This window comes from Bos indicus, chromosome 11, assembly GCF_029378745.1.
Source record: "Bos indicus isolate NIAB-ARS_2022 breed Sahiwal x Tharparkar chromosome 11, NIAB-ARS_B.indTharparkar_mat_pri_1.0, whole genome shotgun sequence".
Classification (NCBI taxonomy): domain Eukaryota; kingdom Metazoa; phylum Chordata; class Mammalia; order Artiodactyla; family Bovidae; genus Bos; species Bos indicus.
This window is the reverse complement of record NC_091770.1, coordinates 103,548,672-103,575,071: the sequence shown is the minus strand read 5'-3', so window position 1 is coordinate 103,575,071 and position 26,400 is coordinate 103,548,672. Positions and strand designations below refer to the sequence as shown.

General features: G+C 59.8%; 1 protein-coding gene across 2 annotated transcripts; it reads left to right on the top strand.

Annotated features, from left to right (window-relative positions):
* Positions 1-3,733: 3,733 nt before the first annotated feature.
* Positions 3,734-26,054, top strand: SNAPC4 (small nuclear RNA activating complex polypeptide 4). Of its 2 annotated transcripts, none has more exons than XM_070799572.1 (23): positions 3,734-3,807; positions 4,825-4,965; positions 5,901-5,953; positions 7,031-7,198; positions 7,320-7,445; positions 7,804-7,882; positions 8,179-8,260; positions 8,947-9,051; positions 9,132-9,204; positions 9,420-9,584; positions 12,550-12,697; positions 12,857-12,963; positions 13,047-13,141; positions 14,968-15,062; positions 18,498-18,577; positions 18,839-19,225; positions 19,979-20,219; positions 20,639-20,709; positions 21,218-21,322; positions 21,924-21,951; positions 22,453-24,053; positions 24,983-25,106; positions 25,863-26,054. In XM_070799572.1, the coding sequence occupies exons 2-22, from the start codon at positions 4,836-4,838 to the stop codon at positions 25,097-25,099; spliced, it is 4,056 nt and encodes a 1,351-aa protein (XP_070655673.1). In that variant the 5' UTR covers positions 3,734-3,807; positions 4,825-4,835; the 3' UTR covers positions 25,100-25,106; positions 25,863-26,054. The 2 variants fall into 2 exon arrangements, with proteins under 2 accessions (XP_070655673.1, XP_070655672.1); XM_070799571.1 differs by having other exon boundaries at positions 25,457-26,054.
* The last annotated feature ends 346 nt before the right edge of the window (positions 26,055-26,400 follow it).

Here is a 26,400-nt window from a genome sequence, read left to right as displayed (position 1 = left end):
CATGCAGTGTCCCTTTTTTCCCTGTTGAGCCTGCTCTTTATGTTTGAGAATCACACTGTCAGCCTTGTTCTAACAGGTGGTTTGTGCTGATAATGCAGCTTGTGGGGTTAGGGTTTGCCCACAACTGCCGCGGGGCCTGGCCACAGCGACCGCGGACTGTGGAGAGCTGTGGGCAGGGCGGGCTTATGTGTCTCGAGTGGGACCCACGAGTCCAGCGTTGGCGCGTTTGCCATCACTTCATCGGATTTTCAAGATGTTCACATTGCTAGGCCCTCTGATCTTAGCTCAGAAGTCTACGGTCTTCTGGCCCTAAGATACAGGGCCCCCTCTGGCCCCCTCTGACCTACATCTTACCCCCACCCACCACCTCTTGCTCCTGCCTGTTGGTGAAAAGTGGGCTCCCAGATCAGTTTTCAGAGCAGACTTCAAACCTGGAAGTCTAGCCGGAGAGTGTTAAGAGTGAGGGTCTCTTGCATGGGTACATGTGACGGCATGGGTGGCTCTATGCACAGCCCTGCAGAGGGCACTAGATCACCATCTTTGAGTTGCCTTCACCCACCGGCCCACAGGCCGGGCTGGCTGGGCAAGAGGCAGGGCGGCTTGAAGTGTTCCACAGTAAAAGAAGAAAAGAAAACCTCAGATGACAATTCACACTGGCTTGACTTTGTTGACCAGGTGTCTCTGCCTGTGGATCTGAACTCCGTGGGGGTCCAGACCTGGGCTATCACGTGGGTGCTGGGCGAGCAAGGGATGGACTGGCAGCTCTGCAGCCCCATCGCTGGCTCACCAGAAGGGCGTGGGCGCCCACCCATCCCGGGACTCTGGCCACGGGGAGGCAAATCCCAAAGAAAGGCAAGGCCAGAGGATGCTCAGACTACCACACAACTGCACTCATCTGACACAGTAGCAAAGTAATGCTCAAAATTCTCCAAGCCAGGCTTCAGCAGTACGTGAACCGTGAACTACCTGATCTTCAAGCTGGTTTTAGAAAAGGCAGAGGAACCAGAGATCAAATTGCCAACATCCTCTGGATCATGGAAAAAGCAAGAGAGTTCCAGAAAAACATCTATTTCTGCTTTATTGACTATGCCAAAGCCTTTGACTGTGTGGATCACAATAAACTTTGGAAAACTCTGAAAGAGATGGGAATACCAGACCACCTGACCTGCCTCTTGAGAAACCTATATGCAGGTCAGGAAGCAACAGTTAGAACTGGACATGGAACAACAGACTGGTTCCAAATAGGAAAAGCAGTACGTCAAGGCTGTATATTGTCACCCTGCTTATTTAACGTATATGCAGAGTACCTCATGAGAAACACTGGGCTAGAAGAAGCACAAGCTAGAATCAAGATTGCTGGGAGAAATATCAGTAACCTCAGATATGCAGATGACACCACCCTTATGGCAGAAAGGGAAGAGAAACTAAAAAGCCTCTTGATGAAAGCAAAAGAGGAGAGTGAAAAAGTTGGCTTAAAGCTCAACATTCAGCAAACTAAGATCATGGCATCTGGTCCCATCACTTCATGGCAAATAGATGGGGAAACAGTGGAAACTGTCAGATGCCGAGGTCCAGCCCCAGCTGATCCAGGGTATTCGAAGGAGAGACGGCCTAGGCGACTATTTATATGCTAATTAGAGATATAAAGAATAATAGAATGAGGATAGCTCAGTAGGAAAATTCAGTGGAGAAAAGAGGCTGAGTAGCTTGGTTTACGCGGGAGACCAATAAAACTTCAAGACAAGAAGTTTGCACCACTTACGTAGGCCGCAGGCGCCCTCTCGAATAGCAGAAGGTGCCTCACCCTAGACACGTTCTCGAGTGGGTCTTAGAAGCCCAGGCATAATTAGTAAGCGTGGTGGGTTCCGCGCTCCAGATGGAGACTCAGCTGGAAGTTAAAGGGAAGAATGACATGGGGAGACCAAGCATTGGTGAGCAAGGCCCGTAGCTTTATTTTTAACAGGGGCTTTTATACCCTAAGTTACACATAGAGGATAATAGGGGATGCAAAGTCAGCAGTCTTTGATTCTTATCAAAAACCAGGGTTTCTTTCCTGCAAATTTATCATATACAAATGGTTTAGGTGATTTACATCATCTTCTGGCCAGAAGGCCTACTAACATTTTATGACTCTTGACAAGGACTTGTCAACAAAGACTTATCTTCTCTAAGAGTAATTATTTTAAGGTTTAGCGCCATCTTCCAAAGATAAAATTGCATTCCTATAGGGCGGATGTGTAATGGGTTTACAACAAAGGAAAGAATTTATTACCTTAAGGGTCTAAAGTTACTAACACCAAGGCCACTACTTATTTTTTCTACATACCAACTATATTAATTAATACACATTCAAGGATACAATTCAGGGGATGTGAAAACTTGGCAACAAGCATTGGCTCATCAATGAAATCCTTTACTAGTTTATTCTGACAGTTTCTAACTCTCTGAGAGGTTCTAAGCTATTTGAATATCTTAAGCTTCCCGTGCCTCTCGAGGCTGGGAGACTGTAAACAATCGTATGCATAGCTGTAGGAGTCCGGGTAAACTTGTCAGGCGAGTTAGAGAGCCATCTGAGGGGTTTGGATTTAAACACTCCTAATTGCCCAGGAACTTTATTAATTGGAGCTGTAAGTTAACTCTTTGACAGAGAGAGCGAGATGGTGGTAGGGGACAGCCCCCAGTAAAGTCAGAGGTGAGAGCACAAAGCAATAAAGTAGGCAGACTCTGGTTTTTTTGGGGGTAGATGCTCGAGAATATCCGGGCGGACTCCTGAGGCTCGATCCCGCCTTTGCGTATGCTAAGCCTCCTTCCTCATGACCTTTGTCACGAGTGGAATGCCTCACCGGCTCCCAGCAGTCAGACTAATTTTAGGGGGCTCCAAAATCACTGCAGATGGTGACTGCAGCCATTAAATTAAAAGACGCTTATTCCTTGGAAGGAAAGTTATGAGCAACCTAGACAGCATATTAAAAAGCAGAGACATTACTTTGCCAAAAAGGTCCCTCTAGTCAAGGCTATGGTTTTTCCAGTGGTCATGTATGGATATGAGAGTTGGACTGTGAAGAAAGCTGAGCTCCGAAGAATTGATGCTTTTGAACTGTGGTGTTGGAGAAGACTCTTCAGAGTCCCTTGGACTGCAAGGAGATCCAACCAATCCATCCTAAAGGAGATCAGTCCTGCGTGTTCTTTGGAAGGACTGATGCTGGGGCTAAAACTCCAATACTTTGGCCACCTCATGCGAAGAGTTGACTCATTGGAAAACACCCTGATGCTGGGAGGGATTGGGGTCAGGAGGAGAAGGGAACGACAGAGGATGAGATGGCTGGATGGCATCACCGACTCGATGGACATGAGTTTGGGTAAACTCGGGAGCTGGTGATGGACAGGGAGGCCTGGCGTGCTGCGATTCATGTGATCGAAAAGAGTCGAACATGACCGAGAGACTGAACTGAACTGAACTGACGTGGCCATGGCCAGGACAGTCCTGAGCACTCGGCGGGTTTTCTCCTCGGTTCCTCTACCAAAACCCTGGAGACAACTCACGGAGAAACAGCACAGACAAGCTCGGGGGCGGCTGCAAGAGGTCCCACCCCCGGGAGCGTGACCAAGGCACCCGGGACCCCAGCCGAGTGCCGGCGGACGCGGGCAGTTCCAATGCTGGCCGCGCGGGGGCACCACCGGCCCGGCCCGAGAGCCCGATCCCAACGTGCCTTGCGTTTCCGTCGCGGCCTTGGAGGCGGGACTTCCGGCCCGCGGCGACGTAAGGAAGCGTGTGCGTGGAGGCTGAGGGGCCGGGTCCCAGTGCAGGTGAGGAGCGGGCAGGGGAGGGCCGGGAGGAGGAGCGACTCGGGAGAGCCCGGGGGCGGCGGGGGAGGAGCGGCGAGAGGCGGCATGCCGGCCGGCTGGGGAGCAGGGTACGCGCAGGGCCTTGTTATCGCCCGGGCCCCGTCGGGGGCGCGCGGGCCGGGCGGCCGGACTACGCCGCCCGTCCTGGAAGCCTCGTTCCCGCTGCCCGCGAGCTGGGGGCGTTCCGGGTGGCGGCGGCGGCCCTGTTTGCCGCTCTGGAGGCCCCCGATCGCCTGCACCGGGGGGGCGTTGCGGGGCGGCCACGGGTGGGAAGGGGCTTCTCCTGGGTGTTTTGGCCCCTAAGTCTGAGCCTGTGTTTCCCTGGCGTTCCCGCTGCCGCCGGTTTATTCTCCCACTTGTTTATTAGACGTCCCAGACTGTTGTTTCCAAAGGAAAAGAGGTACCTGTTCCTTTCTCAGAGGCTTGTTCAGGCTCAGTCCCGAAAGCCAGGTGTTGTGCTGGGGCTTCAGCAGGCCCTGCCCTCCCGGAGGGGGCTTCCACCCAAGGCTGTGGACCCTGCCCCCTGGTGGGTGTGTATTTTATTTGGTGCCCGATGCCCTCTGTGTCCAGCTCTGTGCTGGGGGGCGAGCGGATGCACCTCGGGGTTATGGGCCTCGTCCTTGTCCTCTAGTGACTTTGCCACCACACTTTGCTTTTGACGCACTGGGTTTTGTGGTGGGAAGACAGACCGGGCATCTGGGCGGTGTTGCTATCCATCACTGCCCTCCCGCAACCCCTGCCCCGGTGCTGGCTGCAGCCTCAGCGTGGCTGACAAGGCAAAGAGCAGGAGCTCACAGGGCCCTGGGGGTGACAGGTAGGCCCAAGGCTCCCCAGAGATACCGTCGTCACGCCTGGGCTTCTCGGAGCCCGGTGCCTGCTCTGGTCAGGCTTCTGCCGTCCCCCGCAGGGCCGAGCGTCTGAGGGGCAGGTGGGGTTCCCGCGTGCTCTGGGTTTCTGACATCTCAGGATGTGTTGCAGGCGGGGCTGTCATGGATGTGGATGCTGAGAGAGAGAGGATCTCCAGGGAGATCCAGCAGCTGGAGAGGATCTTGGATCCCTGCTGCTCGAGCGTCAGCATGGACGTCTCAGAGTCCAGTCTCAACTCGGATTCGGATGCAGGTCAGCACCCACACTCCTTGGTCAGAGCGGCCGTGTCTGCCCTTGGACCACGGTCAGCCACAGTGCGTCACACCGCTGGGTCTTTAGTCCGCTGGCCAGCATCACCATGCTCTCATCAGCCCCTGGCCCTGCGGGCATGCATGAGCACCCTGCCTCTTGGGGCCGCAGGCTGTCCTGGGAGGGGGGCCCTGCTCTCCTTCTCAGGATCGGAAGGCTGCTGGCCTCAGCCCCCCGGCTTGAACAGTCTGCCACCGCTGAGACCCCTTGGATCTCTTCCTGGTGCTCAGGCAGCTGCCCTCTGTCGGAGGCCCCCGCTGCCAGGGCTCCCCTTCTGCCCACCCCATGTGCTCCCCTGGGCCCCGAGCACCCCTCCCGGCAGCTCTGGCCTGAGGTCTGCCTGCACAGACCGAGCCATCCAGGGCCCAGCCTCCCATCCCTCAGGCTCAGGGGCGGCCCTCAGGCTGAGCCTGTCACGGTTCCCAGCTACACGGGCCTTCTCTCACCTGATCCTGGGCCTCTGTGCGTGGCCCCCCTCCCCGCTCTGACCAGCTCCAGTTCCCCAAGGACAGAGCTGTCTCGCGTGAAGCCTGCCCTGGCTGTCCCTACAGTTCCTGTTTGCTCCATGCCTGGGGAAGCCCCACGTTAGGCTGACATCTTGTCTTTCTGGCTCATCCTACCCTCAGCCCAGTGCCCACTGCACATAGAAGGCTGTGCTCAGCCCCCCGGGCATAGGCAGGGGGTGGGGGAGGTCCACGCAGCGTGCATCCCACCCCAGGCCTCTTGTCCCCTGTGGACCTCCTCGCTTCAGCTCCCCCCCCCCCGCCGCCCCCTGGTCTGTGGCTGCACTGGCCGGTTGGTTTCAGCACCTGTGGGGTGCATCACCAGCTGCTGCGTCCAGCGCTGGGCACCAACACCGTGTGCTTGCATTCCTGCAGATTCGCTGCCCGACGAGGACTTGGACTCGGACGCTGCTGGCCCACTGCTCTCGGTAACCTGCGGCCTCAGGTGGTCGTGCTCGCTAAAGTGGACACACCACCCTTCCAGTGGGTCTGGGGAGGGGGTGCTTGGAACTCACCTTGGCTCTTCTGCATTATTAAAGTCTCACGGATGTTGTCAGTCAAGAGAGAAGGGGTGTCATCAGAAGTACACACGTCCCTAGAGATAACCGTCATCACAGCTGGGCGTTCACTCCTCTCGCCTTCTCTTAGCTCCTGCCGGCCGCACTGACCTCAGCCAGACATGACTCGGGGGAGGCTGAGCGTGCTGCCTGGTCCTGCCCCGTAGTCACTGCTCCATGCGTCGGGGGCAGTGGCAGCCCCGGTCGGTGCGCGCGCGCTGGAGCCGAGAGCAGCAGCTGGGAGCAGAGGGAGCACTCGGGCCTGCCGCTCCGTGCCTGCCGTCTGTGCATCTTGTGATTTTCTGTTAGTTTGGGAAATTTTTATAATTGCTTTTTGTTTTTCCGCTAAGTCGATAGACATGGATTTGCTTCCTCTTTGTAGTAGCTGGGTGGTGCCCTGATACGGACTTACTGTAGTTCCGCAGCCTTCAGACGCGCCACCTTGAGGTGGCCGTTTGGCTCAGCTTGGTTTCAGTCTTGCCGGCGCCGTGGGGCCCACGTTCCCACTCCCTGCGTCTGCCAGCAAACCTGTTGTACAGCGAGTCCGAGTTTCTCGGGAGTTTTTACTGTCGACGGTGAAAATTGCTGATTTCCTCATTCTCTCACCTGAGGTGTATTCTTAGAGATGGCGTATGAATCGGCTTTTTTAATCATTTTCTTTCTTTGTTTAAATTTATTCATTTTTAATTGAAAGGTAATTGTTTTACAATATCGCGTTGGTTCCCATCACACATCAGCGTGTATCAGCCATACATATCAGCCATACACATGAGCCTCCTTCCCACCTCCCGTCTAAATTGGTCCGTTGTAAACTAGGAGATGTGTCCGGGCGCTGTGTGGTCCACGGTCAGGGTGGCGTGTCACCGGCCCAGCGGCCAGACCGCAGCTCACCTGCAGCCCTGCGTGTGCGCGTGTCTCCCTCACCTGCAGTTCCCCGCTTGTCTCCAGGAGGAAGAGAGGTGGGGTGAAGCCAGCAACGATGAGGACGACCCCAAGGAGAAGGCGCTCCCTGAAGACCCGGAGACCTGCCTGCAGCTGAACATGGTCTACCAAGAGGTGGTCCGGGAGAAGCTGGCGGAGGTCAGCCTGCTGCTGGCCCAGAACCGGGAGCAGCAGGTCAGGCGGGCCTGGCCCGGGAGGCGCTGCTGCCCGGCCCCGGGGCACCGGGCCCTGGGTCCCGTCCTCCAGGGGAGCCGCTGCTGGCCGACCCACCAGCGGCCCTGTGTGTCTGCTGCAGGAGGAAGTCATGGGCGACCTTGTGGGCGTCAAGGGCCCCAAGGTGAAGGACGACAGGAACCCGCCCCCAAACCTGTACCTCGGACACTTCATGAAGCCCTACTTCAGGGACAGGGTCACGGGAGTGGTGAGTGGCCCGCGCGCTGCTCGCGTCCCCGCGACCTGCCGTGGGCATCGGGACTTCCTCAAATTCTCAGGAGCGTGTTCCCCGGCCTTGCTGAACTGGAACCCTGCCAGCCCCAGGAGGGAGCGGCAGGCCTGTGTCCTTGGGAGGGAGCAGGTGGCTTCGGCCCACGGACAGGCGGCGCTGAGTCCTCCCCGCGGGGGCAGCCCCCTGGCCCTGCTGCAGGTGGGGTCCAGAGCCGCTCCCCAGGCCGTGCTCTAGGGCCGGGCGTCCACGCACGCTGGGGGCCAGGGTCCTGAGTCCCGGCGGAGAGCATGCTTGGCTCTGCCCACAGAGTGATCCGCCTGCCATTCTCCGACAGGGGCCTCCTGCCAACGAGGACACGCGGGAGAAGGCTGCCCAGGGCATCAAGGCTTTCACGGAGCTCCTGGTGACCAAGTGTACGAGCCCCGCCCCAGGAGTCCGCCTTGACCGCTGGCCTGGCCCACCTGAGGGCCTGCCCTTCCCCACTGAGTGGGGTCACGGGGTTGGTTCGTGGGGGACAGACCGGGCCTCCCCGGGCTCGCTCTGTGCTCTCCCACCTCATCCCTGCTCCGGGGTGTGTGCTGGGGGCGAGTCCCGGGCGGCCTCCCGCACGGTCACTTCCTTGCCACGGGCTGGACAGGGTGGGCTGGGGGGTCGTCGCTGACAGGGTGTGACCCTGAGTTACCCCGTCCGCATCCTCATCTCTCTGCAGGGAAGACCTGGGAAAAGGTCCTGCTCAGGAAGTCGGTGGTGAGCGACCGCCTGCAGCGGCTGCTCCAGCCCAAGTTGCTCAAGTGAGTGCGGAGGCTCCCTGCCCTGGGGCGAGGCCCGGGCGGGCTGGTGGCTCCGTGGCCAGAGGCCTTGCCCGCGTCCCTCCGCTGCAGCAGGAGCAGCACAGCTCCTGGCCTCTCCCTTGGGGGGGGTGTGTGAGGGCCAGCCCGTCCTCCGTGAGCCGTCGGCCTGGATTGGGCTGCGCTGAGAAAGAGAACTGTTGGCAAGACGGGCGTCCCACGTGTGCTGACGGGGTGGGATCTCCTGACCACGCTGCAGCACCTGGGGTCAGGCCAGCGGTCCCTAGGGCCGCCTCCCGGCTCGAGTGGGTCCGGGCTTGTTTTGGGGCAGTGGGGTCACGCCTCGGGTCCTGCTCGGCTTGTCCTGGAGGTGGTTGTCTCTGAGGGTCAGCACGTTTGGAGATCGGACGACGTGCCGGGTGCCAGTCGTGTCTCCTGTGTGAGCACCGCCGTGTGCACTGCCCGCGTGCCCGTCACAACAGCTGCACACAGGGCTGCGGCTTTCTCTCCGGGTGTTTGGTGGGGAGGGTCAGCCTTTAGAGCCTGTGCTCCCCACAGCCGTGCCGCGTGGTGTGCTGGCAGGAGACCAGCCCCGCGGGTGCCTGCCCAGATCCGTGGAAACACCAGGCCAGCTGGCCGCGGGCACAGCATCGCCGTCGGTCCCACAGGCGCCTTTCCCTGCCTTTCAGGCTGGAGTACTTGCAGCAGAAGCAGAGCAGGGCCACAAGCGAGCTGGAGAAGCAGATCCTGGAGAAGCAGGCCAGGGAAGCGGAGAAGGAGGTGCAGGACATCAAGTGAGCGGTCCTGCCGGGGTGGGCATGGTCTGTGGGGAGCTGAGGGCTGGCATGACCCCGTGCCCCCGCCCTCTCTGCAGTCAGCTCCCGGAGGAGGCCTTGCTGGGCGACAGGCTGGACAGCCACGACTGGGACAAGATCTCCAACGTCAACGTGAGTCCCAGTGGCCAGGGCGGGGTCAGCACCGGTCATTGAGGCCACGACCTGCGTGGCCACTAGGCCTGCTGGGACTCCCTTTGGTCACACGCAGGTCCAGCAGCATGGATCGCTTTGGGGGCTTCCCCGCCGGCACTTCCCGGCAGCCTGGACAGAGACCGCACTCCCCGCGGCCCACTCCCACACAGACAGGTCTGTTTGTCTGTCTGCAGTTTGAGGGAGGCCGCAGCACGGAGGAGATCCGCAAGTTCTGGCAGAACCACGAGCACCCGAGCATCAACAAGCAGGAGTGGAGCGAACAGGAGGTGGCCCAGCTGAAGGCCGTCGCAGCCAAGCACGGCCACCTGGACTGGCAGAGTATCGCCGAGGAGCTGGGGGTGAGGGTCACGCTGCGTCCAGGGCCCGCCCTTGCAGCCGCCAGAGGGTCTGCTCGGGCCACTCGGGAGGGCGGCTGGAGGGTCGGCTCGGGCCACTCGGGAGGGCGGCTGGAGGGTCTGCTCGGGCCACTCGGGAGGGCGGCTGGAGGGGTCGGCTCGGGCCACTCGGGAGGGCAGCTGGAGGAGGTCAGAGGTTGCTTGGACCACACCACCTCCCACGGATGCCCTCCTGAGCAGCCTCGGTGTCCTGCCTGCTTGGTCCCTTTCCCGAGCCTCAGCTCCTGCTCTGGACCGTGCTCTGGTGGTCTGGGAAGACTCTTTACCTGGTTCCTTTGGGTTTTGTTCTTTCTCATCTCCTAAGGCAGGGACTGAGTTCTCACTCACCTCTGTCTTTAATGAAGATGGTGTTTGAGGTCCAGTTTTCTGAGAACAGCGTGGTACAAAATGTCTCTTTTTTATTGGTTTTGGAGTGACTATGGTTTTCATTGCTGCTTTGGATCTTAAATTATGTAGAAGTATGTTGTATCATTTTTAAACAGTGAGGTTTCTTAGAAAGCCTTTTATTCTTCAGTTTGAATTTTATGGCAGTTTTAAAATTTATTCTCGTTTTATTTATTTTTTTGGCCACTTCACGTAGCATGCAGGATCTTAGCTCCCCAGCCAGGGGTCAGACCTGCATCCTCTGCAGTGGAAGTGTGGAATCTTAACCACCAGACCCCCAAGGAAGTCCCTAAAATCTCCTCTTTTTAATTTCTCACTTTTGTGACCAAGTGCATGGTTACAGCAAACTCAGCTAAACTTAGCAAAGCCATTTAAAAACCAAAGTGCGTCCTTTGTCCTGAATCTAGGAGTCTGTGAAAGCCTGTTAAGTAGAGTTTGTTACATCTGTGAATTGTGCTCTGAAATAGTTGTGTTCATGCGACTAGGCTGGAACCTGGCCTAACAGTGCAGACAAGTCCTTCTGCCTTGTGTCTCTGTCTTGCGATTGCATTTAGATGCTGTGCAACTTAGTACGCACTCTTTTACTTACTTGGTAAATGATGCTCTAAAAAGTCATTTTATGCCCTGAGTCCTAATGACTGGACCACCAGAGAGTTCTTCCCTTGTCTCTACTTCCTCAGTCTGTCTCTTTTATTATTCATTTGATTCTGGCTGTGTTGGGTCTTCGTCACTGCGTGTGGGCTTTCTCGAGGTGCAGTGCGAGGGCTTCTCGTTGCAGCGGCTTCTCTTGCAGAGACGGGCTCTAGGGCACACGGGCATCAGTGGTGTGGCACACGGGCTTCATTGCTCCAAGGCATGTGGGATCTCCCCGGATCAGGGACCGAACCCATGTCTCCTGCATTGACAGGCGGATTCTTTATCACGGAGCCACCAGGGAAGCCCAGTATTTTTAAGACTGTGTTTTTGTTTTGTCTTGGCTGCACTGTGAGGCTTGTGGGATCTTAGTTCCCTGGCTAGGGATCGAACCCATGCTCCCTCCAGTGGAAGCGCGGCGTCTTAACCACCGGACCACCAGGGGATGCCCAAGGCTGGTTTTTTTTTTTTTTTAAAGCTGTTTTAGGTTCACAGCAAAGCCTGAGAGGAAGACACAGGGCTTACTCACACACCCTTTGCCTCCACATGGACACAGCCTCCCCTGTTATGAGCATCACTCACAAGATGGAGATTTTTTTTTTTCTTTTTTACCAGAGATAGATCTACGCTGACTCGTCGTGGTTCTCATCGATACGCATTTAAGGTTCCTGCATGTCTTTTCGTGGCTTGACGGTTCTCTTCTTGTTCACGCCAATTAACATTCCATTGTCTAGATGGGCGAGAGTTTTCCATTAACCTACCGAAGGGCATCCTGGGTGCGCTTACAAGACTTGTCAATTATGGGTAAAACTGCCAGTAACACCCACATGCAGGTTTCTGGGTGGAGGGACGTTTTCCTCCCTTTGGATAAATACCTGGGAGCACAGCCGCTGGGCCACGCGGTGCGGACGCGCTCAGCTTATGAGAAAGCAGCTGGCTGTCTCCCACAGCGGCTGCGCCGCCCCGCGTCCCCCTCGTCTGGTGCGTAAGGGTTCTGCATCTCGGCTGCTTTTGCAGTGTCTTGGGTTAACCTGCGTCTTCCTGGACGACTGTCCAGGGCACTTGTCCCCACGCACCTATCTGCCTTCCGTATGTCGCCCTTGGTGCGGCGTCTCCTGAGGTCTTGGCCTGACTTTTGGTCAGGCTGTTCACGTTCTGATGCTAAGTCATGCGTGTGCTCTGTGACTCAGGTAACCGTCCGTGTCACATGTGCCTTTTGCGGTTATCTGCTCCCAGTCTGGGACTTGTCTTCTGATTCTCTTGCCACTGTCTTTTTAACTTTGGTGAAGTCCAGCTTAGGAGTTCTTCATTTTACAGATCCTGCTTTTGATGTCTCAAAAGACATCGCCAACCCCTGTGCTCTGTAACCAGAGAGCTTTCTCTGGGAGAGAAGACACGTCACGTCACCGCAGGGGGCTCGTGGAAAACCGCTTTTCCACAGATGAGTGAGGGGGAGGACATGCACAGAAATGTTTACAGTGGGCCCCGGGGGTCTGTGAGCTCAGCTGGAAGCTGGGGGGCCTTTACCTCGGAGCTCTCCCTGAGAGGGCGTCCCTGGACACAGGCGCCACCCCAGGGACTCTCCAGCACCACCCTGACACGTGCATCTCTCAGCCACCGCTGAGGGGGGCTTCAGAGGGGGTGCCTAAGGGCCGCGGCCCGGCCTGTAGTGCAGGACGCTTCGCCGCAGTCCTGGCGAAGCAGAGGCCTCCCTTGGGAATTTGTGCTTGCGGTGATTTTGGTGTCACATCAGGGAGGCGACGTTTGTGGGCACACTTCGATGAGCTGATGTCAAGGGCCCTCTTCAGTGGCCCTGGGCCTTCTGTCGGGGTGCCCTCCGCCGGTCCCCCAGGGCGGCCTGGTCAGCCCCTGCCCCGCTCTGGCCCTGCAGACGCACCGCAGCGCCTTCCAGTGCCTGCAGAGGTACCAGCAGCACAACCCGGCCCTGAAGCGCAGGGAGTGGACGGAGGAGGAGGACCGCATGCTCACGCGGCTCGTGCAGGCCATGCGAGTTGGCAGCCACATCCCCTACCGGAGGAGTGAGTCCCACGCCTGCCGGGCAGGGCCCTGGTCCACTTGAGGGGGCGGGGGCGGTGCTGTGACGTCCGGGCCACCTGCGGTCAGTTCTCTGTGGTCAGCGTGGCTCCTCTCTGGGGGACCCAGGAAGCACGGCACCAACCAGCCCCCTCTGTCCGCAGTTGTCTACTACATGGAGGGGCGGGACTCCATGCAGCTCATCTACCGCTGGACCAAGAGCCTGGACCCCAGCCTGAGGAAGGGGCTCTGGGCCCCAGAGGAGGACGCGGTGTGTCTGGGGCCTGGGGCCTGGAGTTCGGGCTGGACTGGGCTGGGCAGGTTGTGACCGGCTCTGCTCCTGTCTCCCTGCAGAAGTTGCTTCAAGCAGTTGCCAAGTATGGGGAGCAGGATTGGTTTAAAATCCGGGAAGAGGTGCCAGGTAGGAGCGATGCCCAGTGCCGAGATCGGTGAGTGGGACAGCTCTGGGCAGAGGAAGGCTTGCTGGGGTTGCTTCCAGGTGGGCCACCAGGTGGGTAGGGAGACTGGCCCAGGGTGGCCTGCTGGCGTGGGAAGAGGGTGTGGCCTTGGGGGCAGGGAGGATGCGGATGGACCCGCTCAGGAAGCAGGGTCGCTTCTTTTTGAAGCCAGACGTGTGCACGGGCTCCACTGGACATCCTTTGAGATCCCCTGGTGGCAGTTTCCCTGAGTTTTTTTTTAAGCAGTATTATTCATAATTCACGTAGAAACCATTCATTTAAAGTAGGTAGTTCTGTAGGTTTGGGTGTATTTCTTGAGCTGTGTAGCCATCATCACAATTCTAGAACATTTTGATCACCCCACAAAAGAAACACTATTCCCTACAGAAAAAAAAAAAAAAATTCAAGAATGGACCAAAGAGACTTCCCTGGTGGTCCGGTGGGTGAGACTGTGCTCCCAGTGCCGAGGGCCCGGGTCCCTTCCCTGGCCAGGGAGCTTGATCCTACGGACCACAACTGAGACCCAGCGCAGCCAAATAAAGAAATAAATATTAGGGGAAAACAAGGCACAATGGGCTTGAACGCACGTTTCTCCAAAAGACGCATAAATGGCCTTGAGCACGTGAAGAGCGCCGGCGTGGTCATTACGGAAATACAGGTCAGCGCCACCGCAGGGTGCCGCTTCACGCACTTCAAGATGGCGCATGTTTTATAAAAATGGGAAATAAGTGTCGGAGGGGATGCAGAGAAATCAGAACCCTTGTACACTCTTGGTGGGATTGAAACAGGGCAGCCGCTGTGGAAAAGAGTTCAGGGATTCCTAAAAAGATAAACGGAGAATTACTGTATTATCTTGGAGAAGGAACTGGCAACCCACTCCAGTATTCTTGCCTGGAGAATCCCACGGACAGAGGAGCCTGACGGGCTGCAGTCCATGGGGTCACGAAGAGTCAGGCACGACTGAAGCAACTTAGCACAGCATGTTGTCTAGCAATTCCACCCTGTACCCAAAAAATGGAAATCAGGGACTCAGACATTGTCCACCCCTGTTCATAGCAGCGCTGGGCACAGCAACCAAAAGGTGGAAACGAGCCACGTGTCCATCAGCAGATGAGCAGATAAACAGGCTCGATGCTGACGCTGCATGGACACTGAGCGGGGCTCTCGCGCGTGCCACGCCGGGACTGAACCTCGGAGGCCGCGTGGCTGTGCGTGCTCGCTCTTCTCAGCGGTGCCTACGAGTGAAGTCACGGGGTCATGTGGGGATTCGGTTTAACCTTCCGAGGAGTGACCATTTTCCAGAGTGGCTGCACCACCTTCAGGGCATCCCCACCAGCAGAGTAGGAGGGTCTTCGCGTCCTCACCGGCTCACACTTCATTTTTGATTCAAGCCACCCTAGCGGTGTGAGGCGGGATCTCTGCAGTTCCGATCTGCTTTTCCCAAAGGGTGTTGATGTCGAGCGCCTTTCTCGTGTGTTATTTGGCCATTTCTGTGTCTTCTCTGGAGAAATAGCTATTTCTGTCCTTTGCCCATTTTTAAACTTGAGTTATGAGGGTGCTTGGTATATTCCAGGAACAAGTCTCAACAGACACATGATCTGCGGACCCCCTCTTCTAATCTCTGGGTTGTCTTTCACTTTCTTGAAAGTGACCTTTGAAACACAGAAGTTTGTAACTTCGTGCAAGTCCAGTGTGCCTGTGTTTTCCTTCTGGTGCCTGTGCTCTGGGTGTCGTGGCTTAGAAATGGCTGCAGGCGCCAGGACAGCGGCAGGAGCGCGTTAGCTTCTAAAGTCCCTTTGTTTTTATGTCGCCTTCAGATATCTCAGAAGGTTACATTTCAGCTTGAAAAAGGGACGATGGAATTCCAAAGAAGTGAAGAAGTTAATTGAATTGATAGAAAAATACGGCGTTGGTAAGCCCGGACTCCCGTGTTTGCGTACCGTTCACTCACGTGGTGGTGGTAACGTTTGCCCGTGTCATGAAGTGACCCTGCGTCTGGTGACCGCCCGTCCCGCACACAGTCACCATAACTTACTGACCGCGTTCCCCACGTGGTGTGTCACATGCCGGGGCTGATGTAATTCTGTAATCGGAGGTCTTGCCTCTTAGTGCCCGGCGCTTGCGCTGTCCCCTGCCCGCCCTGCCCCGTGGCAGCTGCCCGCCCTCCCCCGTGGCACCTGCCCACCCTGCTCCGTGGCAGCTGCCCACTGCTGCTCCATGCGCCCACTTTCTGCTTGTTTGGTGTGCTCTGTTTTTCGTATTCCACGTGCAACTGAGGTCATACTTTCTCTGTCTGACTTACTTCACTGGGCATCACACATTCTAGATCCATCCATGTTGTTGCAAATGGGAAGATTTTTTTTTCTTTCATGACTGAGGAATATTTCATTGTGTATATGCGGAATATATGTTACTTATTTTTCTTCGTCCATTCATCTACCAGTGGACACTTAAGTTGCTTCCATGTATTATTGTAAATAATACTGTTGTGGACGTTGGTATATTAACTCCTCTTCAAATGTTTTGGAAAAGTCACGCAGTCATCTGGTCCTGGACTGTTGTTTGTTTATAGAGTTTTATTATTATTATTATTGATTTAGTTTTCTTCCTGGTAATCAGTCTGTTCATAGATTTTATTTCTTCCTGACTCGGTCTTCAGCTCAGTTCAGTTCAGTCGCTCAGTCGTGTCCGACTCTTTGTGACCCCATGAATCGCAGCATGCCAGGCCTCCCCTGTCCATCACTAACTCCCGGACTTCACTTAGACTCACGTCCTTCGAGTCAGTGATGCCATCCAGCCATCTCATCCTCTGTCGTCCCCTTCTCCTCCTGCCCCCAATCCCTCCCAGCATCAGAGTCTTTTCCAATGAGTCAGTTCTTCACATGAGGTGGCCAAAGTACTGGAGTTTCAGCTTTAGCATCATTCCTTCCAAAGAAATCCCAGGGCTGATCTCCTTCAGAATGGACTGGTTGGATCTCCTTGCAGTCCAAGGGACTCTCAAGAGTCTTCTCCAACACCACAGTTCAAAAGCATCAATTCTTCGGCACTCAGCCTTCTTCACAGTCCAACTCTCACATCCATACATGACCACAGGAAAAACCATAGCCTTGACTAGACGGACCTTTGTTGGCAAAGTAATGTCTCTGCTTTTTAATATGCTGTCTAGATTGGTCATAACTTTTCCTTCCAAGGAGTAAGCGTCTTTTAATTTCATGGCTGCAGTCACCATCGGCAGTGATTTTGGAGCCCCAAAAAATAAAGTCTGACACTGTTTCCACTGTTTCCCCATCTATTTCCCATGAAGTGATGGGACTGGATGCCATGATCTTCGTTTTCTGAATGTTGAGTTTTAAGCCAACTTTTTCACTCTCCTCTTTCACCTTCATCAAGAGGCTTTTTAGTTCCTCTTCACTTTCTGCCATAAGGGTGGTGTCATCTGCATATCTGAGGTTATTAATATTTCTCCCGACAATCTTGATTCCAGCTTGTGTTTCTACTCAGTCTTAGGTGAGTACTTTTCTAGGCGTTTATCCATTTCATCTGGATTGTCTAGTTTTTTTTGGAAATACAGTGTTTTGTAATGATCTTACCTTGCTATTTAGTCACTCAGTTGTGTCCAACTCTCTGCGACCCCATGGACTGTAGCCCACCAGGCTCCTCCGTCCATGGGATTCTCCAGGCAAGAATACTGGAGTGGGTTACCACTTCCTTCAGGGGATCTTCTTGACCCCTCGGATTGATCCCACCTCTCCTGTGTTGCAGGCAGGTTCTTTACCGCTGAGCCACCCAGGAAGCTCATGATGGTCTTACACGAGCCTTCACATTTCTGTGGTGGTAACTTCTTTCCATTTCTGACTTTAGTGATTTGGGCCTTCTCTTTTTCTTGATGAGTCTGGCTAAAGATTTGTCAATTTCGTTTATCTTTTCAAAGAAGCAGCGCTTAGTCATTGAGTTTTTTTAATCTCTAAAGTCACTTTTTGTATCTGCTTTGGCCGTGCTGGGTCCCCGCTGCTGCGTGGGCTCCTCTAGCTGCAGCAAGCGGGGTCCCCGCTGCTGTGTGGGCTCTCCTCTAGCTGTGGCGAGTGGGATCCCCACTGCTGCGTGGGCTCTCCTTTAGCTGTGGCGAGCGGGATCCCTGCTGCTGCGTGGGCTCTCCTCTAGCTGTGGCGAGCGGGGATCCCCACTGCCACGTGGGCTCTTCTAGCTGTGGTGAGCGGGGCGTCCCAGGTCGCCGTGCGCAGGCCTATCGCTGGGGTGGCTTCTCTTGCTGTGGGGCACGGGCCTCAGTAGCTGCGGTGCGTGGCCTCAGAAGTTACAGCTCCCAGGCTCTGGAGCACAGGCTCCGCAGTTGTGGCACGCAGGCTCCGTGGCACATGGGGTCTTCCCAGACTGAGGATTGAATCCGTGTTCCCTGCATTGGAAGGCGGATTCTTAACCTCTGGACCACCTGGGCAGCGCCTGTGTGTATCTCTTCATTCCATCTGGTCTAGCATGTTGTTTAAGGCAGTGTTTCCTTATTGATTTTTTGTCCAGATGGTCTGTCCATGGATGTAAGCGGGATGGTAACACCCCCTACTGCGCCATGTTACCGGCAACTTCATTTTGCCCAGTCCTCTTTGTTTATTCCTAAGCATTAGATCAGTTAGGTCTCCCAGTCTTGGCGAAGTGACCTTGTATAGGAGCTGTCCTCTGGGCCCAGCAGCACAGTCTTCTCTGGTCACCAGAGTGCTGTGCTCTGGGCGTGCCCCTGTGTGGGGTGTCTGGCAGGGTTGACTGCTGAGGTGCTGGCGGGCAGGGCTGGGCCTTGGTTTACTGGGCTGCAAGGCTGCGCCTGGCGCAGTGGCTCTGGGTCTGCTACAGGGCAGGGCAGAGTTCCCCTGGGGTTGCCAGCACACCCGGGGTGCGGGTGGGTTGGTGTGGGACTCCTGCCAGCCGCTGGTGGACAGGGCCATGCTTCTGGAGCTAGGAGGCTAGACAGAGAGTTCCAGAAGGGCACCCACCCGCCCTGGTGTTACCACGGCAGACTCAGCCCGCCCCAGCTTGCCATCCCACCCGCACGGTGTGGAAGAAAAGGCCAGATAACCTGAAACATCTGCCTTAGAAGCCTGGGCACACAGCTATTCCAGGGCCAGTCCACGGAAACTGGGGTAGCTCTTGAGTTATGGTTGTGCGTTTGCTAGAACCTCCCCTCGGGGAGTCAGATGCCGGCTTGTCATCACCTGCGCGGGCTGGGGAGCCCGATGCAGCCTGCGGAGGAGCTGCCAGTACGCTGCAGAGTGGAGACTTCGGACCAGTGTTGTCGAAGCCCGCCTGTAAGAAGTAACATCGTGTTGTTTTGCTCTCGTAGGTCACTGGGCAAAAATAGCCTCTGAACTACCCCATCGGTCAGGCTCCCAGTGCCTGAGCAAATGGAAGATCATGGTCAGGGTGAGGCTTTACTAAAAGTTGCCCCCCAACTCCCCGCAGACGGGTAGCGTCTCCCCAGGCAGGACGAGGGGACAGCAGCTGGTGGGGCAGGAAGGAGGGACATCTGGTCCGGCCTTGGTGTCTCTGCTTCCGGGCACCCGAGCACAGAGAGACCTGGCCTCTTGCGGGGCGGGGGGGTCCAGCCCCGCCCCTGGCTCCCTGCAGGCGCCCCTGCTGAAGGCCTGCCCCCAGCTCCCCCTCACTGAAGCCCTCCCTTCACAGCAGCGGCAGCGGGCCCGCCGCAGGGCGCGCTGGAGCCCCAGCAGTGGAAGCAGCAGCAACAGCAGCTGGGAGGACTCAGAGCCTGAGGAGGCCCCGAAGGATGTCCCGGAGGAGGCCCCGGCGGGCGGCCCGGAGCCGCTGCCAGCTCAGTACGCCGTGCCGGACATGGACTTGTGGGTGCCCGCCCGGCAGAGCACAGAGGAGCTGCGGGGAGCAGTCGCCGGGGGCTGCCCACGCCCTCCCGAGGGCCCTGACACAGCCCAGGCCACAGCCCCGGCCCCCACAGGGCAGCTGGCTTCCAGGAGCCGGAGCGCCGACCCGAGGACTGTCGGGTGCCTGTGCCCAGCCACCGCTCACCGCTGGAGCTCCGAGGGGCTGCTGGGCAAGGTGGGTTCAGGGTGCAGCACACCCCTGCCCGGGGGTCACCGGGGCTGCGCCCAGTGGCGGCAGCGGCCTGGGTGTGGGGCAGAGGCCTCCCCATTGCACGTCACGGCGCCCGCTCCTGGCCCCTTCCCTGAGAGCTGCCCTGGACAGCTGCTGACTCCCTGGAGGCTGGCCCCCTCCGTCTCCCCAGCTTGCTCGCTTTCTCTCTTTTTTTTTTTTGCCCCATTCACAGCCTGTGGGATCCTGGTTCCCAGGAGTTGAGTCCGGGCTCGAGCTGTGAGAGCGCAGAGTCCTCACCCCAGGCCCTGCCAGGGAATCCTCCAACTCATTGGCCCTCAGCGCCCCAGGACAGAGCTGTTGGATGGCCTTAGGGACACACCGCCCTCCTCTGAGGCCACCTTACTGCAGGGGCCGTTTTCCTAGCAGCCTGGGTGCAGGGTGCTGTGTGTGCCCAATGGCAGCCAGCTTCGCGGGGGGTGGCTGTTCAGGGCACCCCTGGGGACGGGGCCGTGGGTGCTCGGGACAGGCCTAGCTGCTGGTGCCAGCCGCAGCGCCCCAGGCCGCCAGGACCATCCTGACCCCTGCCACCCGCCTGTCTCCCCTCCCTGCCCCTCCCTGCCCCTCCTGGCCTGGGTGTCCCCCCGCCCTCTGGCTCCCGGCGTAGAGTAGAGGAGTAGAGGACAGTGCGGGCAGGCACATGGCAGCCCCACAGCAGAGCCCAGCCCGCATGCCAGAGGCCTTTCTCTCCCCAAGCAGGAGAGGCTGAGGCAGCCTCACCCGCCTGGCTCAGCCCCAGGGCTTAGCCCTGGCGGCGGCAGCAGGGACGAGGCCAGGCCCCGCGTGCAGCCACAGTGGGCCAGGACCGCGCAGCGGCGCCAGGGACACGCCCTGCAGAGGAGGCTCCTGGAGCACAAGCTTCTGACGGCCGTGAGCCCATGGGTGGGAGAGGTCGACCTGCTGTGCGCTCGCCCGAGGCCCGCCATGCGGCCACGTCGAGGTACTGCCCGGGGTGCCGGGGGCAGAGGCAGGGGGCCGGGCACCTGCCCTGGGGCCACGAGGGGGAGGAGAGGAAGGGGGCGGGGGACCTACAGGCATACCTGCCTGCCTGGGAGGGAGGGGCAGGGCCCATGCACGCAGTGTCAACCTGCAGGGGTTGCTTCCGCCTCCTCCTCTGTCTCGCTCAGCACGTGGCAGCTGGCTCTGGAAGGGGCCCGAGGCTCACCCTGGCATTCCCAGTGCGCAGGCGCCCACGGGCGGGGCATACGCTCCAGGGGGCGGGAGTCTCGGGCTCAGGAGCACCCGTCCCTGGCTGCCGCCAGCCTGTCCTCAGGGCCCTCAGCCCCTTTCTGGTTGAGTGCAGCGGCCGCTGGTGTGCTGTCTCCAGGCGGCTCTATTCACGTGTCCGTGTCCCTGCAGCTGATGGTATCAGGAGACAGCTCCAGGGCGCCCACCTGGCCAGCACCCCAGTGTTTGCCCTCCTCATTCAGGTGAGAAGCCCCCAAACACAGCTTTCTTCTCTTGTTCTTTACTTTTTGGTGGAGTTCTGAAGCCTGTGGTGGATTCACGTCTCCAGGTCCAGGCTTTTTAAGGCTGTGAATCCTTGAAAGTGGTCCTTCCGAGGCCCGTGACTCTCAGCAGTCGAGTCAACGAGGGAGGGGCAGCCTTGGGGTGTCCGTGCCACCATCCCTGTGTGGGAGGGCCTGGGACTGAGGGGACAAAGGTCCTGGACATCCCACAGGGCTGGGCCAGGGCAGGGGGTGGGCAGCAGGCAGCCTGGAGGACCCAAGTCCAGGCTGGGCGGGAGCCACACGGCCATGGCCTCCGGGACTGTGCAGCCGGGCCAGGCCCCCCAGGTGTCAGTCTGCTCTGCGAGAGCCGCTGTGATCAACACTGGCCTGAGTCCCTCCATGGACAGCCTCGTGGGGCGGGGAGCCTCAGGACGGCGGGAGGGGCCTCCTGTCACGTGGTGTCAGCCGTGTGCCCTGCACCCCTCAGCTGTTCCAGATTGACGTGACTGGCTGCATGGAGGTGGTTCGAGAGAGGAAGGCCTGGCCGCCCGCCCTGCTCCAGGCTGGTGCCGGGGACCCGCTGCCCCTGCAGGTGAGGACTGAGTGAGTGCCTGGGTCCCCAGGTGCCCGCCACCCTTCCCTCCCATGCAGTGGGGGAGTGAGGCATTCCCAGGTCCCCGGAGGCTGGGCCAACGCCCGAGAGCAGCCCATGCCCATTGCTGAGAGAGTCTGCCAGTCTCCAGGGTGGGCCTGGCAAGTCCAGGGGGTGCAGGGCTCCACGGGCACTCAGGCTCGCCTGGCTCCATGGCATGTCTCTCCCTGGTGCCATACTGCCCCTGGGTAGGGGGGTGGGGGGGGCCATTAGGTGCGTGCTGCCCTGGGCACTGCCATCCTTGGGCCAGGTCCCTGAGCTTGGTCACTGCTGGAGGAAACAACAGCAGAGCATTGCTGGCCGGAGGAGCAAGCGCGGTGCTGTGGTGCCCCGTCCAGGCCTGGGGCCCCCTGCCCTCCCGCCTAAGCAGCTGGACCCCCTGCCTCTCCTTGACCCCACCGACGCGCGTGCTCCCAAGGATGCCTTGGCGTGGCCTCGCGGGACGAGGGGCCGGGCAGCCCTGCGTGTGGGGGCTAGAGGCGGCCTCGGGCGGCGTGGGGGTTGCCCTGAGGCTCTGACACCGCTCTGCTTTCTCTTCCAGGAACCCTCGAGTGCCCACAGTGCCCCAGGTACCGCTCGCCTGCCCCTCCCTTTGGGTGGTGTATGTCTAGACCTGTTCCAGGCTTTACGTTCCAGCGCCTCGTGGCGGGGGTCTCTGAATCCCACCTTGGGGTGGCCTGGCTGGCATGAGCAGTCAGCCTTTCCCAGCCTGCCGGGAGCAGGGGCCCCCTCTGGGCCCAGGCGTCGGGCGCAGCCTCTCCTTGCCTGTCCCCACGCCGGCAGGATCGGGCAGCGGTCCCGGGTCCTGGGAGGTGACCGCGGAGGGCAGGGTGACGGTGCCGGCAGTCCTCATGTGAGGGTGTTGGAGGCGCAGGTCATCAGGGCCTTTCCGCCGGGCCCGCCCTGGATGGGGCAGAGCATGGGAGCGAGGGGCGGTCTGGGGTGTGCAGGCAGATCGACAGCCCTCAGCCCGGATGCAGCCCCAGCAGCCGCCCCCGCCCCGCAGGCCCTTCCCTGGGACACAGGGCCCGTCGCCAGACGCGCTTCAGCATGCCTTCCGTCCTCCCCAGGCTGCCTCACCCAGAGTGTGCCAGCCCAAGGGGCTGCAAAGCAGAGCACCTGCCCTGAGGGAGGCAGAGGGCCGCAGGCCTGCTGCACAGCATCCATGCCACGGGCAGCCGCCCCGGCTCCATGCAGACCCCGGCCCAAGCCCAAGACCGTGTCTGAGCTGCTTCGGGAGAAGCGGCTGCGGGAGGCCCGAGCCCGGAGGGCCGCGCAGGGCCCCGCCGTCCTCTCGGCCCGGGTGCTGGTCTCCACGCCCATGGTCCTCCAGCCGCTGGCCCCCCCAGGCGCCTCCGTCTCCAGAGTCGTGCTGTCTGGGCCTGGAGGCCCTCCAGTGACCAGTTCCAGTGTTTCGGGCCCCTGGGCACCAGTCAAGAATGAGAGAGCCCCGACTCTGCACGCCTTTGCCCTCAGCCCGGCCACCTCCAGGGCCCCTGGCCAGGTTCCTGCGAGCTGCCCGCTGAGTGCTCTTGGACAGTCTCAGGCCCCTGCCACGTCCCGGAAACAGGGCCTGCCTGAGGCGCCCCCGCTTCTGCCCGCAGCCCCTAGCCCCGTCCAGCTGCCTGTCCAGCCCCTCAGCCTGACGCCAGCCCTGGGCATGCCCGCGGCAGCCAGCACCCCTCTGCCCGTCACCTGGGTCCTCACGGCACAGGGGCTGCTCCCTGTACCCCTGCAGGCCATGGTGAGCCTGCCACCGCCGACAGGGGCTCCTGACCCCACGCAGCTATCAGTGATTCTGCCACCCTCGCCCACTGCGACTCCAGCCAGCCGGGGCCCCAGGCTCCCTGAGCAGAGCCGTCCTGGGCCACTGGCAGCCAGCACAGACTTGGAGCCAGAGCCTCCCTGCAGGACGGAGCCCTTGAGCAAGAGCCCCACAGAGGTGGCTGAGGCCTGTGGCCTCGCAGAACTCACCTCCCATGAGGAGGAGGCCCTGGTGTCTGGGGAGACATCTGCACCCAGGACTCCCTCCCAGGACACACCCCTGGCCCACCACCCAGCAACTGGACCCCCCAGCTCCAGCCCGCAGCCCCTGCACGGGGCCCCAGGGGCTGCCTCAGGGCCCAGGGAGCCCCAACCTCTGGACCTGGAGGAGCCCCAACCTCTGGACCTGGAGGAGCCCCTGCTGCCCTGGCTCGGGCTGGAGAACGGACCCCTGGACTTGAGCCTCCTCTCCCAGGAGAGCGAGGTAGCCACGCAGGAGTGGCTGAGGGGGCAGCAAGGGGTGCCTGTGCCCGCCCTGGGGAGCCAGCTGGCCTACCAGCCGCCCACGCTGTGCAGCCTGCGGGCGCTGTCCGGCCTCCTGCTGCGCAAGAAGGACTTGGAGCATGGGGCCGCGGTCCTGGCACCGGGTGGGCCGGCCGGCGCCCTGCAGGCCTCGCTGGGGCGGGTGCGCGAGCGGCTTCACGACAGCCCGGCCTACCTGCTTCTGCGGGCACGCTTCCTGGCTGCCTTTACCCTGCCCGCGCTCCTGGCCACCCTATCCCCCCGTGGCGTCCCCACCACCCTATCAGCAAGCACTGGGCCTGACCCCGAGACGGACAGTGACGACTTTGACCCAGAGGAGCCGGAGCTCACCGACAGCGACGGGCAGCCCGGGGACCCTGCCCAGGTAGGCTGTAGTGGGCACAGAGCCCTCGCCCACCCAGAGCAGGAGAAAGTCACAGCGCGAGGTGGCGGCTGATCTCAGGAGGAAGAGGCCATGCCACGCCGCCCATCACTTGTGGACTCCGGGCAGCAGGAACCTCACCGCCAGCATGGTGGGGTGAGGGGCCCACCGCCCCGGCCTGTGCCAGCAGGCAGTGGCCTGTGCCCATTCCCCCTGCTGCACACGCACGCCCCACCTGTGTTTTGGGGAGGTCAGTCCACGTGCCCATTTCGGCATGCCCACGTCTGCAGTCTTCTCAGCTGCAGAAGCCGGGCTGCTTTTGTTTCCAGACTAGAACCCAGATACAGACACAGGAAAGGGTCCCCTGCTACTGTGCGCCCAGGGAGTCCCTGGTCCCCTCAGGACACGGAGGGTCCTCGGGTCCCTTGCAGGCATTGATCCTCCCAGAGAACCCCCAGGAGCAGCCCGTCCTCATCATGTGGGGGTGACCACAGCAGTGAGGCTCGCTGCTGGATTTGTGGCCCCCCATGCCCCCCGCAGCTCGGCCCAGCCCACTTCCCTTCCCAGGGGCACGGCCTTAAGAGTCCGCAGGGTCTTCCAGGCTGAAGCAAAGGGCAAGCTCTGCTGGCCCCTGGATACTGAGGGTAGGAGAGCCGCTGTCCCCAGCAGCATGGGCAGCTTCCCTCAGGCCCTGCCCCCTGGCTCAGCTGGGGGAACTGTGGTATAGCAGGCTGGCTCTCGGGGGGCTTCTCAGCAGGGATCGGAGTCCCCAAGTGAAGGAGGGGTCAGCAGAAAGTCAGCCCCACGTGGCCCCAGGAAGACAGCGCCTCCCGTCCAGCCCCAGTGAGGGGACACACTCGAGGAGCTGCCCGCTCCTCGCTGCCTGTCCCTCCGGGCTGGAGGGTCACTCTCATCCTCTGCCTGGACTTCAGGGAGCCCCGGACCCCAGCCAGGGCTCTGCCCCCTCCTGCCCAGACAGCCCTGACAACCTGGACGTGCTGCAGACACGGCGCTCGAGGCACGTCCGCAAGCGGCAGCGGCTACAGTGACCGCGGGGTGAGTGCCCGGGTGTCCCCAGCTCCCCTTGGCTACGGTGCTGTCGTGAGGGGTCGGGCGTGGCACATGGGCCTCCCCTCGCTCACTCCCCTCCCCGGCTCTGCACCCCCGCCTTTGCTGCTGCCCTGAGGCCGGCCCCCCTGTGCCCCGGGGTCTTGGCACTGCCAGCTGTCTGCCTGGCCCTGTCCTCTTCCCATCTGTGAGGCCTGTCCCTCCCTCCATCCGGCTCTGCTTGGTGATCCATTCCTCAGACGCCCTCCCCGACAGCAGCCCCATCCTGAGGCCCAGCCATCCTCGTGGTGCCTGTCCTTCCCTGACGTTCATTCGTGTGGGTCCATTATCTCCCCCAGGACGTGAGCCCTTCAGGCAGGTGTAGGGTACCCCGTGACCAAGTAGGCACAGCCTGGTGGGTCTTCAAGAACTGAGACTCGAGCCCAAGAGGATATTCGCAGAAGCAAGAACTGCAGCCTCTGAGCAGCGTGGACATGTGCGGGAGGTCCTTGGTCCTGGAGTGGACAGACAAGGGTGGCACACGGGGCCCTGGGTGGGTGGGGACTGCAGAGGGGCCGCCTGCACTGGGCCCGCTCAGGCTCCAGGGTGTGTCCTCCACGTGGCCCCTCCACAGACTGCAGGCGGGCAGCACTCCTCGCTCCTCCCCGCCCGGCCCCCCAGGGCAGCACTGTGCCTCGGCCTTGCCGGCCGTGGGGCCCAGCTGGGGTCGGAGCACCCTGTCACGAGGGTCCTCGTACGTTCTAGGACTGCTCAGAGCTGGCCAGCCGATGCAGCTGACAGGCAGGGGGGCCCATGCTGGACTCAGGCGAGCCCACCCAGGAGGGGGGCTCCGCCAGCAGTGAGCGCGTCGTCCTGGCTCGGCTGGTCCCCAAGGGCACCCAGAATGTTGGAAGAAATAAAGAAATGTCCTGTTTGTAATTAAAAGCAATCCATGGACTCCTTATGGTCTCGTCCAGTTCTGCACATGCTGGCACTTAGCCAGCTGGGCTCCGAGGTCCACGGAACAGAACCCCTGCCCCCAGGGCCTCTGGGGCCTGGGATGGGGGAGCAACAGGTCTTCCTGCTCCTGGCTCCAGGCAGAGGGCAGCCCCTACCTACCCAGGGGCTCGGGGCTCTCCTGGTGCCACCGTGGGCAGGGCAAGCCCACTTCCTCCGCCATCCAGACCACACAGGCGGGTCCCAGAACCTGTGGCTGCCCGGCTGCCCACAGGCCCCCCCCGGCAGCCTGCACGGTGGCCACGGGCCAGCACTCCTGTGATTTCGTGCAGGCATTTCTTTGGCA